The following is a 19,012-nucleotide window of genomic DNA, read 5'->3' as shown; positions in this document are numbered from 1 at the left end:
AGAAAACTAAAATAAACTTGTCAGCTGAAATATCTTCAATTCTGACCCACTGGGACTAAAGTAACCTCTATAGTAAATACAAATACTCTTTACTGCCTCCAGTTCTTCTTGAAGGACTCAGTTCTTTGGAGCATTTCCTAAAAAACTGTTTATACAAAGCAATTCAATGAAAAAATCGAAGAGAAGGAAGAATTTGTCCTTATTCTAAGTGCAAACCCTGTGCAGCAATGAAGTATAATTATACTAGAGACAGCTAACTATACCACAGCTAGTACTGTCATTTAAATATTGTGATGGAATCAGCGCTGTGAATTACATTAGCAGTTAAGTAGAAAGAGCTTTTGACAGGAAATTACATGCTTACTTTATTTTTGTATGAATTTTATTAATTCCAAGCTTAACCTATTACTTTCTGTATTTTTAAGGACACTTTTTATGTGACTGACCTCAGTAAACCTGCAGAACTCAAGATCCTGTAAATGCAATTAACTCAGTAAAAACACATGAACTCTACTCATTTGTTGCCATTTTGTGAATCAGTTCTATTTTTCACTGAGTTTTCATGAGCCCAACCTCAGATGACAATTATACACTATCTGAAGGATTGCTCATGGTCGTTGCAGTCCATGGTCTTTTATTCCACAAGAGGAAGTCCTTGTCATTCTAGACCCGCCCTTGCACTCAGTTTCCCAGGTCACTAGCTGACAAACTCCTCAGCCACCTTTTTGCCCTGGTTTGTAGATGGGTTTGTCCGTCTGGATGAAGACAGTATTATCCACATTCTGAATTGCCACTGATCTTCTCTCAGCTAAGTTGGTTCTGGTGCCTTTGGCAGAGAAGGAAATGAATGCTAGGGGGTCAGAAGTAGCAGGAGGAACCTGGAGAGAAACAAAACCCCAGAGGAAAAGTGGTAAATGAGATATGTTGAGGTCCTCTGATGCACAGGGCTCTTAAGATACTGTCAAGTGAGTCATAAATAGCTTGTGCAAAGTCATGAGAAGCCCCGTCTTTGCCAGTGAGATAGTCTCTGGGAATTTCTGCTGTGGAAGTCCCATAATCTGTCACCAGGTACTAAGGTTTTAAGCTATGCTCTGTCCTATGCATTTCCCCGTCTCATGTAGCTACCTGCCTATATACAGGTTGCCCCAGGCATATAGTTCAATTCTGAAGTGTTTTCTCCTGCTGCATTCTGGAAGACCTAACCTTGGGACTTGTTTGTCATATCTGTCCAAATCTTGCAGAGTCACAGGAAAGGGAATGAGCATGTCCCAGCTGGGTTCTCCAGCTTGGCAATTATAACAGTCCCATAGGGCGCATGAACCTGTGATGGCAATCAAAAGCTTTTTTCTATTCACTCTGTGAATGGAGATGGAAAGTCTTTCTCCAGATTCCCCCTACAACCCATATGTCTATATTGTCAGCCTTTCCAGCACTTTATCTTTTTTCATGCTATTCCCTGGCCACACTCTTCATCTTCTTGCCCTCACTGACAAGAAGAGTTGCACTCAGAAGTAATTCCAGCTTCTACACCCTCTCTAGTGGTCTCAAAAGAGAAAATACCTTGAACTCGCAGCACTTGAAGAAATCATTCTTTGTCATGGATTCCTCAAAGAGAGTCCTCTGGATACTGCCATATTCCAGGACGATGCTCAGGGACAGAGGCTCACTGAGGTTGTGAAACTGCACACAAGCGGTCTGTGGAGAGTCGCTCCGTACTACTGTTGGGACCAGCAGTACATACTGACTGTAAGAAGGCAAGACCAGATCAGAGAGTTCAGTCGTGGACGAAAGTCAGAGCAAAGAGGAGAGGAAAATACCACAGAAATGCCATACATGTGAAGGAAGCCATGGTCCAAAGCTTGCTCGAACCAGTGGAAAGATTTCCATTTCTTTCAATGAATTTTGAATAATATGCTAAGAAAGTAGAGATGACAATTTTTTTTGTCCCTCACAGTTCTTTCTGAGCTGAAAGACTGGCATCATTCTATGCAGTCTTTTACACAGCATAATACTGCATCTTTCCATTCCAGGTATTTACACAGCTCCGATTACTAAAGTGTCTAAACACCGGACAAGCATAACTGCATTTATCCACCCATGACCTATATGTATACTTAAACCTCTGGAACCTCCCATAAGGAGGAGTGATATTTAGCTTCTTTTTGATATTAATGACAAAAATACTAGTTAACAGTTGCAACAAATTTTTAATTTCTTTTTATCTGGATATCTCTCCCTCCAAATAAGAACTGACCTATCATAGGTCAATCAGCATAATGCACAAGAAATGATCCTGCTTTTCAATTTTGCAGAATATTCCAAGGAACACTCAATCTAACCTGCATGCTATATTCTGTTTCCATGCTTCTCTCTCCCTGCATTGCTTCCTTTGCTTCTTTCTTCCATTGGGCTTTTTTAGTTATACTGCTTTCTATAATTAGGGCAGCCTTCCTTCCCCAAGTTCTTCCTCTGAAAAACATTCCTTCAGATTTGCTATATTTGGCTAAGGTTCTGTTGCTGGCTGCCAGTTCTCTGCTGCCCAAACTAGTCTTTCCAAATAATGTATGACAGAATTGATGAGTTGGTTCTGCAGCACAACATGAATCGCATCATCTTTTCTTGGTAATCTGAGCCTTTCCCTTTTTTTCTCCCACAGCTTTGCTTGCTTATATTGCCTTTATTGTTATTTTCACTTGCCCAGTTCAGACTGCACGATATTCAAAGACCAAAAAGTAAAATTATTAAAATCAACAGTGTATCTGAGAAAGCTAAACCTTCTGACTTTCACAGTGTTTTCCTTTAGAACTTTTGAGAAGGGGATTTAAGCTCTAATCCTGGTGTATTGTGGCTGAAATCTTCTGTCTGTATAAAGCCATGGACATTGACAGTGCTGTATAAGCTGTGACAGCACAGCAGGCGTAATACTAATACTTATACTCATATTCATACTCATACTCATACTCATACTAATATTAGTATTGCCATTCAGCATAGTCCCTACTACCAGCTATTATCTGGCCTCCTCATACACCATGCTCTCTGTTTTGCTGCTGATGCATATCAGTCCTGATTATTAGTATTACTTGCTAGTCTAGTCTTGAATCTCCGCCCCACTTTACCCATGCACTTCAGACTTCATCTACTCCAGTTCTAGGTTTCTGTCATTCACATCAGATTTCATAGCAGTTTTATGATGGAGCGCATCATTCTAAATCATCCTTCAATGTCATCTACTTCAGACACATTTCAGAACCTAGGTCTCAAACATCCAGTTTATTATATAGCAGTGTCCCAGAAGAAATAAAGTGGTGGGAAATATAATAAAATATATTATCATAAAAACACAGATTGTATGATCTCTTACGGTTCAGAAGATACTGTGGCAATCCAGTTCAAGGACAGAATACTCAGCAGAATCCTCGACCACATCTCTGTCTGTGAAGAAGAAAGAAGAGAGACTGATCTCAAGTGGACAGCCTGTCTTCTGGGTTTTAAACTGGCCTGAGACGGTGCTCCTCCTCCACGGCTTCAATCATACTCTAACAAAAGATATCTACATAAAATTTGCATAGGTTCATCTTCCTCACTGCTGTCTGTTCTCACACTCCATGAACTCTCAAACAATAGCTTAAGAAAGCTCTCATATTTCACATAGCTTTGTGAGGTATTGCAAGACAAACCGGTTCCTGCCCATCTGAATGTTTTATTGAAACCTACCTCTCTGATTATTGTGTCATTGGCTGAAGGTTCCTTAATGTTTCAACCTATTGGTATTTGCCACTGCTTAAGTATTTCCTTGTTCTGTGAAGATCTCCTGTAGATATATCTCACAAACCAGAAGTAATCATAATACAGTGTTATTGTATGCCTGCACAGGGGCCTGGGCAGTAATAAGACAGCATCAGACTATAGCTGCATTCAGTATGGCACAGAAGGAAACTCCTAATCGTAATCTGGATTTCTTACTGTGCACAGCAACATTCAGCAAGGAATGGTGGCTAGTTGTCTACCATTTTTGCCAGTGGTCAGGACAAGCATATCTCTAGGGAAAGGCATCTGATAGCATTACGTCATTTGTTCACTCATCTGTCTGTCAGTCCACTTTTTCCCCCCATCCCTGCTCCCCCCATCAAGCAACTTGTAAGCCTGTTGGTGAATTTTTAGTAAATCTGACTGAGAAGAAGTTTCAGAATAATCAAGATACAGAATCATAAAATAATTTAGATAGAAAGGGACCTCCTGACATTATTTGGTCCAATCTCTCCTTTTAAGCAGGGCTAGCTTCAAAGCATGTCCAGTCATGTTTTGAATATCTCCGAGGACAGAGAGTCCACATCATCTCTGGACATCTGCTCTCATGCTTAACCATCCATGTTGTGAAGATTTTTTTCCTTAAATCAGAATTTCACGTACTATAACTTGTGTCCATTGCTTCTTGTCCTTTCACTGTGCACCCCTAAGAAGAATCTGTCTCTGCCTTCTCTGTAATCCCACTTTACATAGCGGAAGACTACAATTATGTTCCCTCTTAGCCTTTGTTTCTTCAGGCTGAATAAATGAGACTGTCTCAGATTCTTTCTGTAGGTTTGTTCCAGCCACTGACCATCCCAGTGACCTTCCACTGGACTCCCTCCAGTCTGTCAATGCCTTTCTTGTACTGGGGAGGCAAATCTGGACACAGAACTTCATTGGTTGTCTCACAAGTGCTGAATAGAGGCAAAAAATCAATTTCCTTGATGTGTTGGCTACACTTTTGGTAATACAGCCTGAACACAGGAAACGAAATAATCTATAGTAATGGGGGACTGCATTCACACTCTTACATAGGAAAAGAAAAAAAACCCAAACCCCAAACAAAATAGGGTAGCCAATCAACATGTCTGTAACAGCAACTTAGGGAAGTAACTGGCAATTTCCCTTCCTCTTCCTCAGCCAAACAGGTGATGAATGGGAAGAGGAAGCTGAGTATACTTTAGGAGTAATTAGGGACATGAAAGAGAGCTAGGGGCACTGAAAAAGATGTTAGGTAGTGCAGAGTGGGCCTGAAGTTATTTCAGTGGTAAGGGGTATGAGAAGGAAATGAGGACTATTATAGTGATGTGGTACAAATGGATGTGGGACTGTTGAAAGCCAGATTCTATCAATTTCACTTCTCATGATATAATACATTCTTGCTAATGATTCAGCCATACAGGAATTATTCTTTCCATAAGCATAGGTAATACCCTAAACTACCCATGCCTTACCAGCTCACCTACCCATCTTTCCCAGAAGCTTTCTGATGACCGAGTTAGGACACAAAGGAAACTGCCCCGGTGCTGCTGGAGCTACTGTTTATTCCTACTGAGTTACTAGTGAGAAATACTGCACAAAGCTTCCCAGAATGACCTGACATTAAAGTGACAAAGCTGTGTGGCCACTGATGTGCAAACAGGGCAGTCCCATGGTGAAGAAAGCTGCCACATTAGCTGTAATGGGGGCAGAAGACAGCTAAGAATATGTTGCAGACATGTTTGTATTTACAGCTTTGAAATGCCTCAGACCCCATGTCTTACTTTAAACAGGTACTAAGTAATAGGCAAAAAAAAAATCAAGGAGGGAGAAGAAAATGGCAATCAATTCCAGGGCCCTGGTGCAAATTGATCATCCTTTATTTAAGTGCAGCATGCCTTTAGGATGAATGTAAGAGGGCTTTCTTGTTGATATGCAGAAAAGAAAAAGATAAAGCTTTCGAAAACTGAAATCTTAGAAGACATTATGTTCAGACCAATTGAAGAGCACATGTTTCTCAGGAAACAAGCTATTGAATTCATTACTTTAGTGAAATTACTGATCCCAGAGGACCTCTTTATATTATAGCAATGTTGTGATAAAAAAAGTAAGCTCAGATCTTTATGCACTTCACTACCATATCAGGGATAATTCTTAAGAAGACCACAGTGCAATGGGGAAACTATTCCATTTGTCTTTGGTAGGAGGGAAAAAGAAGAAGTTTTGGGTTGCATGATTAAGAAACCAGGAGCAGGAGGGGATTAATCATCTGGAAGCGTGAAGATCAAGATTTAACATGGGGGAGATAATGAACCTCACACTAAGCAGCTGTTACAGGACAGAGACACAGAAGGTGCCTTGATACAGGATGTCATATAAAGTAATCTGTTGACCTTAGACCGGCCCTGCTTTGTATTGGCATAAGGAAAGATGTAATTGGAGATCATAGTTTGGCTAGAAAATTGGTGAAATGAGGAACAGTGCCAAATGCACTTCAAGACGCCAACAATGCAAATAAAGACTTAAGTATCACATATGTACTTGGTTTTCAAAGCAGAGTCATGTGGCATGCTCTTTGGATGGCAGAGCATCAAGATGTCTTCAACTCATTCAGTTCAGACTTCAGAAAGTTACTGCATTTGCTCTCTTTTATGAAGAAATGTTATATATACATACATTTTTTTTTCTCCATTCTTTCTCTAGATGAGTCAGAGGGATGATTGTTGAAGTTGCATTGGAAACATATGTTTTTCACAAGTTAGTTTTCTTTCAAATAATGCTGAATGTGCCAATCCATTTTATTACATCAGATTCACTTGTCCTCTTCTTCTCTTTTACACTGGGCATACATACACAGCAGGGCAATGTAAAGTTTTCCAACTAACACTGATCCCACTCACTTTCTGGGAGCAGTTAGGTTCAGTGTTTTGCATGTGCACTGCACTCACAACAGAGAATTCTATGAAATTGTGACTAGCCCACCACTGATACCCCAGCTACCTTGTGTAGAGCATCTCAGATGTCCTTACACTGTGCCAAAACGCCCAGTATAGCTGTTATGTGCAGAATCTAGGCACTAGATGTAGTCACAATTAGAAAATAAACACGTCAGAGAATGTCCATTTGCCATGCAGAACACTGCATAGTCTGACAGTGGAGTTGAGACATTCAAATTTTCGGTCAATACAGTTCCAAGTCATGTTTTCCTTTGTGTCAGAGAAATAGCAGGAAGTTCAGTGGAAATATGAGCAGCTTTCAGCAGTGAAGCCTTGGATTTTCCAGAGGAATGAGTAATACATAATTACTTGTTTCTCTTCTATGGCTCCACTTTACATTTGCATAACACTTGAGGACTGAGAGTACTTTCTCAGTGATGACTTCACCTGAGATGAAGTACAAACAACCCACCCCACACTACAATACCTGTTTTATTGTCTGGTTTCTTTCTCTAAAATAGGTACATGTGGGGCCAGAGCCCCAGCTTCCATTTCACTCATGCAAATACCCTCATCAACAGTGCCAGGCTATTTGCTAGCCTGTGGTCTTCTCAGGAAATTCTATTGTAATCTGAGAAATGTTTCCCCACAACACACTTATCAAACCCACTCTGACAAAACATTTTGTTTTAAAAAGCCAATGTATCTCTGAATAGCATTGTGGATGTCTCAGAGTTTGGATACTTTGGATAAATTTGCCTACACAGCCTTCCACTCTTCCAAGGCATGTACCCATCTGCAAGCTTTTAGATTTGCAAGTGATGGTATTTCTCAGAATGTTTGCTGGCAACAGGCAGCTCGTAGTGCAGTTGGTAGACTATGCTGTATCATTTTATGTTGAATGGATGGAACATTTTTCTGATATTGCTCATTTTCTGTAATAATAAAGATCAGGTAATATTAAGCATTGTAACACTGTTATATTGGGAAGAGTAAAGAGCACACTGTTCAGTCCCTGCAAGATCTTTGTTACAGATAGACTGATAGTAAATTAACTAGTATGCTGTCAATGTCATCTTTCTGGAACATATTTTAGCCCTGCCTATGAAAAATAAAGTATTACAACCTCATATGGCATGAAACACATGAAATACCATCCATTTTTCTTGATTTATAGTGTAATGTATACAGACATCCTTGAAAAAACCCTGCTGTGTCTAAATTGAGGAAAATAGGAGGACATAAACATAACGAGACAGGCCAAAAAAAGAGTTTAAAAAAGACTAGCAAAGACAATCAGAACTAATAATCAGTCTTTCTTCAGAAACAACAGGATTAGGAAGCCGGCCAGAGAATCCACAGAGACACACAATGAGAAGAACAGAAGATGAGGTCAAGAAGAGTGCAGGAGCAGTGCAAACAATAACTATTATTCCCTATTGTTTCAGTTAATTGAATAAGTATTAAATATTGCTGTATTTAAATTAACCTTTGATATCAAAATTTGATTTCTCAAAAATAAAATACCCAACAATCTATGGACAATGTAATTCTGATGCAGTAATTATATTGCTGACATTCTGAATTTGCTCAAAATCTTGAACCAATGACATACTGATTTAACTTAAGATTTGGTTATTACAGACCTTTACCATAAGGGACCATGAACATGTATTTCACCTGATCACAAAGGACAAAAACATGTGTCAGGGAGCCTTTTAAAGGGTAAAAATAATTTTTCCTTCAGTAGAAAAGTTTTCCTGTCTTCACTATTTTCCTTGTTCCCTTATTCATATCGTTCTGCTGCTTTTGGTAGACGGGCAGACTGACGCACTGGGCTTTAAAAAAGGCAAACAGTAATTGAGTTAAAATAAAGAAACATATCTGAGAGCTTCTTTTTTGAAATGTCAGCATGTCAAATTTTGGATTCTATTACAAAGAAAATGAATCAGAATCAATTCCCTCCAGATTCAGATTCTAAATAACCTCTCACTCCCTATGGTTAAAGGAGTTCATTTGGGTTTCGTATCTAGGTTTTTTTTTAAAAAGAGAACAATACACCAGCCCCCAGACTAGCCCACTCAACAATCTCCCATTTCATGGAATCCCCTTGTTCTACCCTTTTGGAAACATCCAAACTCTATAAGTTAAAGGAATATTTTACAATCACAGGAAAGCCAGGCTTGAGACCTAAAAACATTGCTGGTTTTCGTTCTCTGGGATGATTGGGATGATCCTTACCAATAGACATTTCACAAGGTATGCTCAGGATGAAGTTGTATTTGGTCCATGAGCCAGGACACACTCCCACGGCTCACTCTATAGCATCAGCTAGAATCGAGTTGGAACAAGTGCCTGAGAGCAACAGTTCCCCAGCTGCATGGTCCAATAAACCACTGCGGAACAATCGTGAAGACAAGTGGACTACCACGTGCAGGTAGCCGGGCATCTTGATCGTGAAACTTCTAATTGAAAACACCACAAAGACTAGATGATCTCATGGATAAGCTGAGAACTAGTTAATATGGTCTTATGGGCTGCCACTTGTTCAGTGGAATCAGTAGTTTAAAGACATAAAAGATATCGTATAAAGTGATGTCATCCCTCTTTGTATTTTAAGACCTGATTTTCCCAGTCTTTTGAGCAATGCGTGAGTAATAGCTCCAACACATGCCTTGCAACACCAAGATTTCCATTTAGTACAAGACATTTTTCAGGTGTATTAGTTCATCTAACAAAGGCTTATGGGCTTTTGAAAACTTCTTCCTGGTGATATGAAACAACTGCCACATGAGTTGTTTCAAGCCACAAGTACTTCCTGTGCTACCCACTGTAATTTTGCAAGGGGCAGCACTCAGCGAGCTAATCTGTAAGCAACAGAATGCTGGAGAAGCCTTCAAGAGTGATTCTTCAGGCAGCAAAACCAAGGCTTTTGCGTCCTTTTCCATTCTGCCTGAAGAGCCAGTCATTCTTGTAAGGACCAGGGACCAAAGACTCTGCAGCTCAAATCACTTTGTGTGTCCACCTCACTTTTTCCAGCCAATGAGTTCACCCTGCAGGTCATCCGTACCCTTGAAGAACTTGCATTTTCCAGGAGAAACACTTTAGATGCTACTAAAGCCTGAGAGGGTTTTACAACCTTTCCACCACTGTGTACGTTCACACAACACCACTGCCACAGGTACAGCTCACATGGTCATTCCCTGCCCCTTCAGCTAACACTTCATCTTCTGGGTATATCTGCACTATCAGATCACTTGGCTCCCATGTACTGGTTCCTAGTTTGTCCACCCTGCATGGATGTCAATTCACCACAGGGAACTACTTCGGAATGAACCAACCAGTTCCTTCCCGGAAGAAACCTAGGTATGGTTCTGGAGATAATTCATACAAGTGCAAGGAGTGCTACTGATAGTCTTGATGGGTTGGACCAGAGTATGGTAGGACCCTTTTTTGCTTTGTCACTAGGCTTTGCCCTTGCAGCCACCCCCACATGCCTCCATTGTGCATTTCAGGACATGTGACACTTAAACTTGTGGACTGCAGCAAAGCCCTCACGTTACTTCTGCATTTACAGAAAAGACTTGGGCCTAATACTGTGCAATTCAGCCACTCCAATCTGTTCTAGAGACCTAAGTTGGTGGACACAGGACATTTAGCATCATGTAGTCTGTTCAGAGATCCCTCCAGAAAGAGGATGCATTTAGCAATAGAGGTACTGTCTCTGTTGTCTCCTTTTAACTGCCCTTTGGTTACAGCAGGAAATACGGGAGCATGATGTGTGATATTCAGGAAGGTTAGTTTTCTCTGCAGCAGTGGAGGGGGATATCTATTTACATCCTTCAGTGGAGTCACTCTTTCCTGTTGCTAACCTGAAAACCTGCAGTTCATACTGAGTAATTTGAGCTTTGCAGGTCTGCTTTTGGGGTAGTGACCAACAGCAACTAACCAACAGTGGGAAATGCTTAGATAAGACCTGCAGGCTCTGAAGTGTAATGTAAGTCATCCTAATTTTGCTTAAAAGAAAAAATTCAGCCTGTAGACAGGGAAAGTGAAACAGTGCAGTCAAGAGTCTGGATCCTGATCAAAATGTGTCAAATACAAAGTGTAAAGCAGATTCCCATTTCCATGCTTTAATTACCAGAATGTTCTTTCTCAGTTAGCCTGCAGTTGGGACCTGGTGTTAGAGGAGCACTGGGCTGCACCACAGCTGATTCAAGACAGCAGCAAGAACTTGATGAGTAGCTCCCTTCACTAGTTAACAGCAGCAGCTCAATGCTAAAACTCATCTGATGTTGGAAGCTGGATGTTTTCTCTCTTACAAGAATGAGTAGCTAGTTTCTGCTGGTGAGATCTGGAACCAAAGGCCAGAACTGGCTCAAAAGTGAATTTTAAGTCACAAAGTTAGTTTTGGAATTTATCTATCTTTATATAGCACATTCAAGCCATGGAGAGCATCGTCTATCTGTTTTACCCAACCTGATAATATTTTGGTTTGCAAAAGCCCAGCTGCTGATGGGATCCACATTGTACGTGTACATATGCATATATATTTCATATTAGTGGATCTCTATCCTGCTCAGCCAGGGAGGAAAAAAGGAGGGAGGCTGTTAATGCCATTTGTGTTCATAGGAGTGCTCTGTGTGTCTGTGTAGACCTGTGTGGCAGCCATGTATGTATGTATATCTGTGGTGTGTATGTGCATTTGTGTGTGTGTGCCTACTGGGAATAACCTCCTCAGCCTTGCTTCTGGTTGCACCTGGGGGCAAGAAGCTGCAGCAATTTCACCTCTGTTGGGCAGCCACATTCTGCCCTCCCTAAGAATCTTTTGCAATGTGTCTGTTATAAGGTACATTTAAAGATTCAAGCACAAGCAGAGGCCTCTGTCTCCTGTCTGATCAGGGAAGACTTTTCAGTAGAGAGGATGTTGAAGACATGAACAGAGCTTAAAAGCATGTTACATTATTTGAAAACTACTTCTGTGTAAACTCATAATTCAGGTCCTTTCGTAAGAGGAAAAGAAGATGAGCAGAAGCACCAATGTCCCAGTCTCGCCCTATTCAGCAGTGTAAATCTTAGGAATTTATTAGGACTCCTAGCTGCTGAGTTGCTAAAAATAAGGCCACAATGCAAAAAAAAAGGTTCCTTAAATTAACAAAGAAATGCTTTGAAATATAAATTGTATTCAGTGCTCGTAGAGAACCTCACATATAACTGCATAACCGAACATAGGGAGGCCTTACTCTGAAAGCCATGCCTCTAGAGGCAGCATACCACTAAGTAGGAGCTTTACTTTTTTGTAGCTGAGAAACACCTCAGAAAGCCATTTGCAGCAACAGCTAGAGTAAGAGAGTAAGTCTAGGTGTGGCCCAAGCCTGCATTTTATTGTATGCATCTTTATTTTTAGTAGAAGTGCTTTTAATTGTATAAAAAAGACCCAATCACTTTACTTTGTTAGATTAGTAATTGCTCTAATTTTCAGTGTGCCTGAATCTGATAGGAATAAATCACCTCTCTCTTGAAGCAGTGAATAATAAAGTTTGATCAGTGCTGAAAGCAAACACTTTGGGCCACCAACAACTGAAGGAAAATCTGAAGATCCCTAGAACTGGGCTGTGTCACCTTCCAGTCTATATCCAGCCTCCTTGGGGACTGCTGCTGCTGCGGAAAAGGAGACTACTGAATTCAGAGCCCTTCTGGCAAGACTCACTAAAAGGATATCCTGAAACTGAAGGAAGAAACCCTTATCACCAGTGACACTGGCCACTATGTGGTTTCTCCACGCTACTGTGAATGCCAGATGTATATTCATTATAATCCTGGATTATACTCTTGTGTTGCAGCCTTCCGACCCTTGTTCAGGCTGCATAGGAGGAAATGAAAAATAGCATTCCGGAGGGAACACAAGAACGAGTCCTGCCACATAGCTCAGGACTCTCCTGCACAGAGGGAAATGAGGCCCTCCGACGACAGTCTGAAGCAGAGCTGGTACAGAGATGATGCTGCAGCCATGGGATCTTCCCCTGGGTCTCTTGGACAGCAGTGCCAAACCACCCTAACACGACGTGCAGGAATAGTATCATTATAAACAATGATTACAGTTTTCATAATCTGGGGATGATTACCCAGTAATTAAGGAGCAATCACGCACAGCTCTTCCGATGACATCCCTTGCTGTCCTGGGACTGCCAGGAATTGGGAGTGGTGGCCGTGGGTGTGGCGTGTGGTGCACGGACAAGCCATCAGGAAGCCAAGGGAAACTGAATGCAAAGCTGTCACTGGATAGATGTTCCTGCGTCAAACAGAGCAAGGCAAATACCGACAAATGCTGCAGACAATGGCTGATAAGGAGAGAGGCTGGGAAGTGTGCTGAGGAGACAGAGGAGGGCAGCATGTTGGTGGGGATGACCCCAGGCATATCTCCTGTCAGCAGGCTGGAGAGGGCATTGGGCAACTGATGTCTCAGGGAGACCAGGAGCTGCCTGAAGACCTCCTCGGCAAGGCCATGACACCTGCAACTTCCCTACCCTGTGCCTACGGGGAGGCTCTGGCTTTCCAGGCAGCAGGCAAAGCTCTTCGGCCAAAAGAGGGGAGAAGTGCATGTTTTACTGTAGCAGTCCATGGAGTCAGTAGTCTCTGTAATTTATCTACTTCTCTCTTACTTAATGCCCCCAAAGGGAACTGCTGGGCTGTGGGGACCCACCAGGCTCCACGCGCTGCTCCTCCCTGTCTGGCCCCTGGTGGCTGAGGAGTGCCAAGAGGACAGAGCCCCATGGAGGTCCCGGGGGAGCGGCCGGGCGGGCAGACTCCCCAGGGACCCCTGGGCAGCTGCCGTGACTGCTACTGTGGGGAAGTGCCCAGGACTGGGCTGGTGGGGAGGGACACGGAGGGGCTGGGCTGGGGTTGGGGGGGGTGCAGCGCTGGTAGGGGATGGTCTGTGCCCCATGTGTCCTGGTCCTCGGCAGGGCTGAGGGGACGAGACCTTCTGGAGCTGGCGTGTCCCTGAGCTGTGCCCTGCCACCTGCCCCCTGTACCACCAGGCCTTGGCATGACGAGGTGAGGCTCGTGAAGGAGGGGGAAGCAGCTCTCATGGTGGGCCACCGGTGTCCTGAGGATCCTAGCAAAAGCACGCCTGGAAAGCTCCGTGGTCAGCGCAGCAGTGTAACGAGGCAAGCCTAGTCCCCTTGTTGGGCTTTGGCGATGATGACCGCGTGTCTCATGCTGCCCATCTTCTCCTCATTAGCTTTCCTTCTTCCTCTGCTCGCACTGACTGTGCTGTGTTGTCAGCCTCTGCAGGGGACTTTTTCACCGGGACCGCCAAAAATTTGAGGACACTGGATTTTGCAAGGTGACCCAGGGTGGCTGCATCACTGAAGAGAGCCATGAAGGGGGCTTGCAGGGTGGGCGCCAGCCTGTGGAGCAGCAGCATCGCACTGCGACTTCAAATGCATTTCCTTGCTGTGAGGAGATCTAGAATAGCTCTTGTGCCTCTGCTAGCCAAACCAGCATGAAAACCCAGAGGTGCTGCTAGCAGAGTTACAATGCACCTTTCTGCCATCAGTGGGCAAGCAGTGTGTCATGCCCAACATGAAAATGCTCTGTAAACTCATGACACGAGGCGCTGAAGCAAGGAGTAAGTAAGATTTGGTTTAATTTATACTGGGGAGGGAGCTAGGGAGCATTTCAGTGAGAAAGGGCAGGTCTGAGAACCAAGCAGACCAAAATTTCTAAAGCTGTGAGTGGGGTAGGAAGCATCACCCCTCAGATAATTTACACATTTTTCTCATTATTTGATGCACTTTCTTTTAAATATCTCTGGCAGCATATTCAGGCCTTCGCAAGACATCCCAGATATCAGCTGCTCTCAGGCAGATGCAGCCGATGATTAATTCATAGTCCTACGCTGAACTCTACTGGCAGGTTAAAAGCATGTCACTATTAGAAAAAAACAACATTCATGTGTAAACTTGTCTCTGCTGCAGTCTACTGAAATTAATAAGCTTTAGTTGAATCAGGCAATTAATGTTTCCATGTGTACATTTTTTCCTGAAGCCTCGCTTTGTACTGTTGGGCCTGCTTAAAAGGACATTTGGCCCTTTCTGGGGCAGAACAGTTCCTCTGCTTCCACTTTTCACAGGTGGGGATTGCTCCCAGCAGATGAGTTTTTTCAGGCTGATGCTGACTTGGAATTTACATGATGTATTTTGTTGTGGTGCTTTTTTATTAAACTTTCTTGCGCAGTCCTTGAATGTTAGTTTTTGTCTCTTGCAGCTGGTGTCCCTCTTCTCTTGCTGAGTTAGGAGTTAAGACAGTGGTGTATCTCAGGAGAGATGGAATAATGTAGCAGCCTTTGCTCAGTCTGCTTTGAAATTGAACTTGCAGCTTGTCATGAGCTATTCTATAGTGTTCTTCTATGCTGCTGAATTGCTGTGGGCTGCACTTCTCCTCGGGAAGAGTGAGCAGTGAAGTGAACTATATCACTATGTGCCTTCATAATTGCTTTTGCTCCTGTGAAAAGGCAAATGTAATAACCGGGCCAATTAGTTTCTCTCGAGATTTACAGCACAGCCTTTCTTACTTGCAGCATTTTGAGGGAAGATGGAAAATTCTCTTTCCAACTCACCAGCTCTCTGCAGTTGCTAAAACGTGCACTTGACTTCTGAGTTTCAGCCAGCTTGGATTCTGATGTGCTTTCTTAAGGCTGATTCAAAGTGTGGTTTGGGTAAGAGCTCCACCTGTAATCTGTTTCACATGCTGCAAAAAGATGCTGCAAAGATGGTTTCCAAGGGACTTTATGATACCGAGTTGTATTCTGGATTTTGACCTCTTCATCCTGCTGGAGAAGGAGAACATGCATGTTAGCTGAGCTCTGATGTTTATACACCAAGTCGCTGTATCTCTTTTCAACACGTGGCATTGGTTGAGCTCTTCACTTGCAGCTTTAGACAAACTAGGCTTTGAATAGAACCACATAAAAGTAATTGTCTTTTCAGCTGCTGTCTCTCTAAAATGGAATTGAACAGTAGGAGAAACACAGGTAATTGTTTCTGCTGAGTTTGTATTCAGAAAATAAGCCGTATCAGACAGTTCTTAATGCACTGCATTATTGCCAGACTGTAGCATTGTCCTCTGAGAGCCAAAAGCAAATGTCATCAGGGCAATCTCCAAGTAGCACAGGGGTGGCCCAGTTCTGAGCCCAATGCTTCTTAGTAGGTTGGGGAGTTGCCTGGTAGGTGTTTCCCTGAGCAGGAAAGAAGACCAGTCCTCAGCATTAAAACTTTACGGACTGAAAAATCACTCTTTTATCTAATAAAGATGCTTGAGTGGTAAAGTTCACTGGGATGCACTTTGCTCTGTTTTTTCATACAGAGTGCTGAGGCTAATGAGGACTCTTCAACATTACCTTTTATTTTCATTCTGTCACCCTTTCTTGTAACCATGTCTCTACTTGTTATTTTCTTATGCTGTAGGACTTTGTGGTCTGCTGGCCATATAGTTAAAGTTTTCGCTTGCATAAAGAGTTGGATGAAAAAGCAAGCAACATTTTTTTGTGTTTTGTGTTCATGCAATTACCTAAGGATCTGCAAACTAGAGAGTAACTGCAGCAGGGGTGTATGGGCCACATGTTGAGTGCTGTGATATCGGTAGAAATGAAGTACGCTTTTCGAACACCCAGCTCATTGATCTGGGTTGGGTTTGCAATTTTCTCTCCTGTTTTAAATTTTAAAACTTCTGTATGCTGCTCTGTATGCTGTCTATTTCTGCTGATTGTAGATCTGCTCTACACATTTCAACACCTGTGGCACTGACAGGTTTGGTTTTTTCCACATTTGGCATACTTGATTTTCTGCTTTGAATTGTGCATCTGAGTTGCCTTTGTCACTGTTGTAAAGCACTAGCATCCAAAAAGGAAGGCTGTTCCACTGTTCTGCTGCTTGCCCTTTGGGAGGATCCAGGTTGAAGCCTCAATGATGCTTGCTGTCCAGAGCTTCCAGTCTGAGCTGCACTTGTGTTTACATGGCAGAAGTGTAGCTGGTAATATGTGATTCTCCAGTACAGGTAGGTGCTCCAGTATTCAGCTGCTGGCTCTGAATGAGGATGACCTGCAGGGGGTAAGATGTGGGTCCAGTGGTTTTGTCATTTCATGTGCTTTTACTCCTTCTGAAAACATGCACTGTATTAAATTAGATTTTGAAAATGGCAATCTCCTTTTTTCTTTAAAAGAGGGAGGTAGCATTGGCAACCAAGTTCCACCTTTCCCATAAGTCTGTGGAACCCGTAGTGCTGCAGGTAAACCACCTGCAGCAGGCCAGCAACTGCACATCCTCACCTTAACTTCTTCCTTGGTGTAGCAGCAGTTTTCCTGCTGCAAATTGCTCCTAACCCGTTGGAACTGGGATTTGACTGTTGGGGGGACATTGACAGAGTCATAGAATCATAAAATAGTTTGGGCTGTGAGGGACCTGCAAAGGTCATCCAGTCCTTGGGTTTGAATAATTTCTGAGATCCAGGAAATGGAATAACAGGGTGTCTGTACTAGGCTCGTATATGTGATACCTCTTGTGCTAGTATATTTTGATTCTAGAGATGTTATCTCCTCTGACTGATGGAACTGAGTCACAACATGATTTGAAGTTGGGAGCTAAGATTTAAGAAAAATCTGCTTTTCAGTTGGCTTTTAGTTTCTCAAGCCCCACGATTATATGCTGCTCTTCTGAAGGCATTCTGGAGTCAAATTAGTCTTGCTCAGGTGGGAATCAAGGTGTTAGATGCAGGCTAATATCTCTGTAAGCCATGCTCATTAGCAACACATATCCAGCACATTCTAACTTTTTATGCATTCAAATACCGTTCTGAAAATAGCTAGTTTTAAGTAAAATCATCTATTCACTCATGGAAGTGAAGGCAGGAGCAGAAATAGAGGCTCAAAACCTTTCTGTTTCCTTGGAGCTACTCTGTACCACATGAGATTAATTAGGAGACCAGTGTTTTTAACAAAATTTCAATGTAAGAAGTTTCAGATATCCTCTTGGCCAATAGCACAAATAGGCATCAGTTTCTGAAACAATGGCAAAATCTGACTGGAGGAGGAAGGACGTAACAAGGTTGAAGACATGAGGGACTATTTGTCTGTTAGAACTAGAAACATCTGCTAAGAAACCTCTTTTTCCTTTGCTCATCATTCAGGATGAAAAGATTATTCTGAAGACAGAGACCACTTGGTTTTATCCCAGGGCCAAGCCACTGCAAGAACAATAATGCAACTTGCAGGAGCAGCACGTGCCAGGCACTTTTTGAGATCAGACTAACTGGAGTTGCTGTCTTGGTGTTAAGTGGATAGAAAAGTTCATTAATATTGACTTCTGTCTACCATTATTTACCTTCTCCCTTCCTCCACTGCCCCTAAGAGAAAAGGAAAATACTATTTTGCAACTTTCCCAAGCTCTGGGTATTCTTCCTTTTTGAAGATCAGACCATTCATTTGAAGAGGTAAATAAGCATATGTGGCAATTAGCAACTGTCTCAGTTTTAAGATTCTGGCAGACTTTTAGCAAGGGAATTTGTAACTGACATGGATTTCTTTGAAATTGGAGTTGGGCTTCTCAGTCATTTCAGCGTTCCAGAAACTGCTGTCCTCGTCTAGCTTTCTTAATGTGATTGAGAAAATGTTGGCAGGGCGCATTCAGGTCCTGCCCCTATCTGAAGCAGCTGTTCTCAGGAAATGCTGAGGCAGAGCTGGGCTTGTCCTGCCCTGGATTGCTCCAGGCCTTCCTTGGCAGTCAAACACTAAGCGCTGCCAATGAAGTAGGCTGGATTTGCAGTCTGAGCAGAACTCGAAGAAGTATCAGGGGCACCTGGGAGCCACAGACAAATCAAATGGGCATGTCTTGCACTATTACGGTGGGTTAAATAATTTGGAAGGGTGACCAAGTCACATTGTCCCTGAATTTCGGAGGCTGATTCTGGGCTTTGGTGCTACTCTTTTCATTTTCAGCTGGAAAAAAGCCACATATGTGCATATATGTGCATGATAGTGCATGTTTTATATCAATTGGAATTAGCTGGAATCATGGTTTTAAATAAAACAAAATAAAAAACAGTAGAGGCCAAATGGTAACAGTTTTTAACCTTGTTTTCAGGGGTGGAAAAAGCTCATTTGGACTTTATGCAAAATTCCCTTTGTGCTGCAAGTGTTCGAGTCAGTGTGTCTCTGTGCATATGCACATAGGCATGTGCTCTCCAATGAACTTTCAGTTTTCATGGAGACAATGAAAACCTCCAAAAGATTAATGAACTTTCTTATT

The 19,012-nt window shown here is 42.5% G+C and overlaps 1 protein-coding gene across 1 annotated transcript in view; it reads right to left on the bottom strand.

The window, feature by feature from the left end:
* LOC128143486 (ovostatin-like) overlaps positions 1-3,497 on the bottom strand; it is a 32,831-nt gene extending 29,334 nt beyond the window's left edge. Inside the window, 3 exon segments of the mRNA XM_052790751.1 lie at positions 722-878; positions 1,561-1,744; positions 3,365-3,497. Coding sequence (XP_052646711.1) covers positions 722-878; positions 1,561-1,744; positions 3,365-3,429 — 406 coding nt within the window. The 5' untranslated portion in view covers positions 3,430-3,497.
* Positions 3,498-19,012: the final 15,515 nt, after the last annotated feature.

The sequence above is a fragment of the Harpia harpyja genome, chromosome 6 (assembly GCF_026419915.1).
Source record: "Harpia harpyja isolate bHarHar1 chromosome 6, bHarHar1 primary haplotype, whole genome shotgun sequence".
In the NCBI taxonomy this organism is placed as follows: Eukaryota; Metazoa; Chordata; class Aves; order Accipitriformes; family Accipitridae; genus Harpia; species Harpia harpyja.
This window is presented reverse-complemented; position numbering and strand designations above follow the sequence as displayed.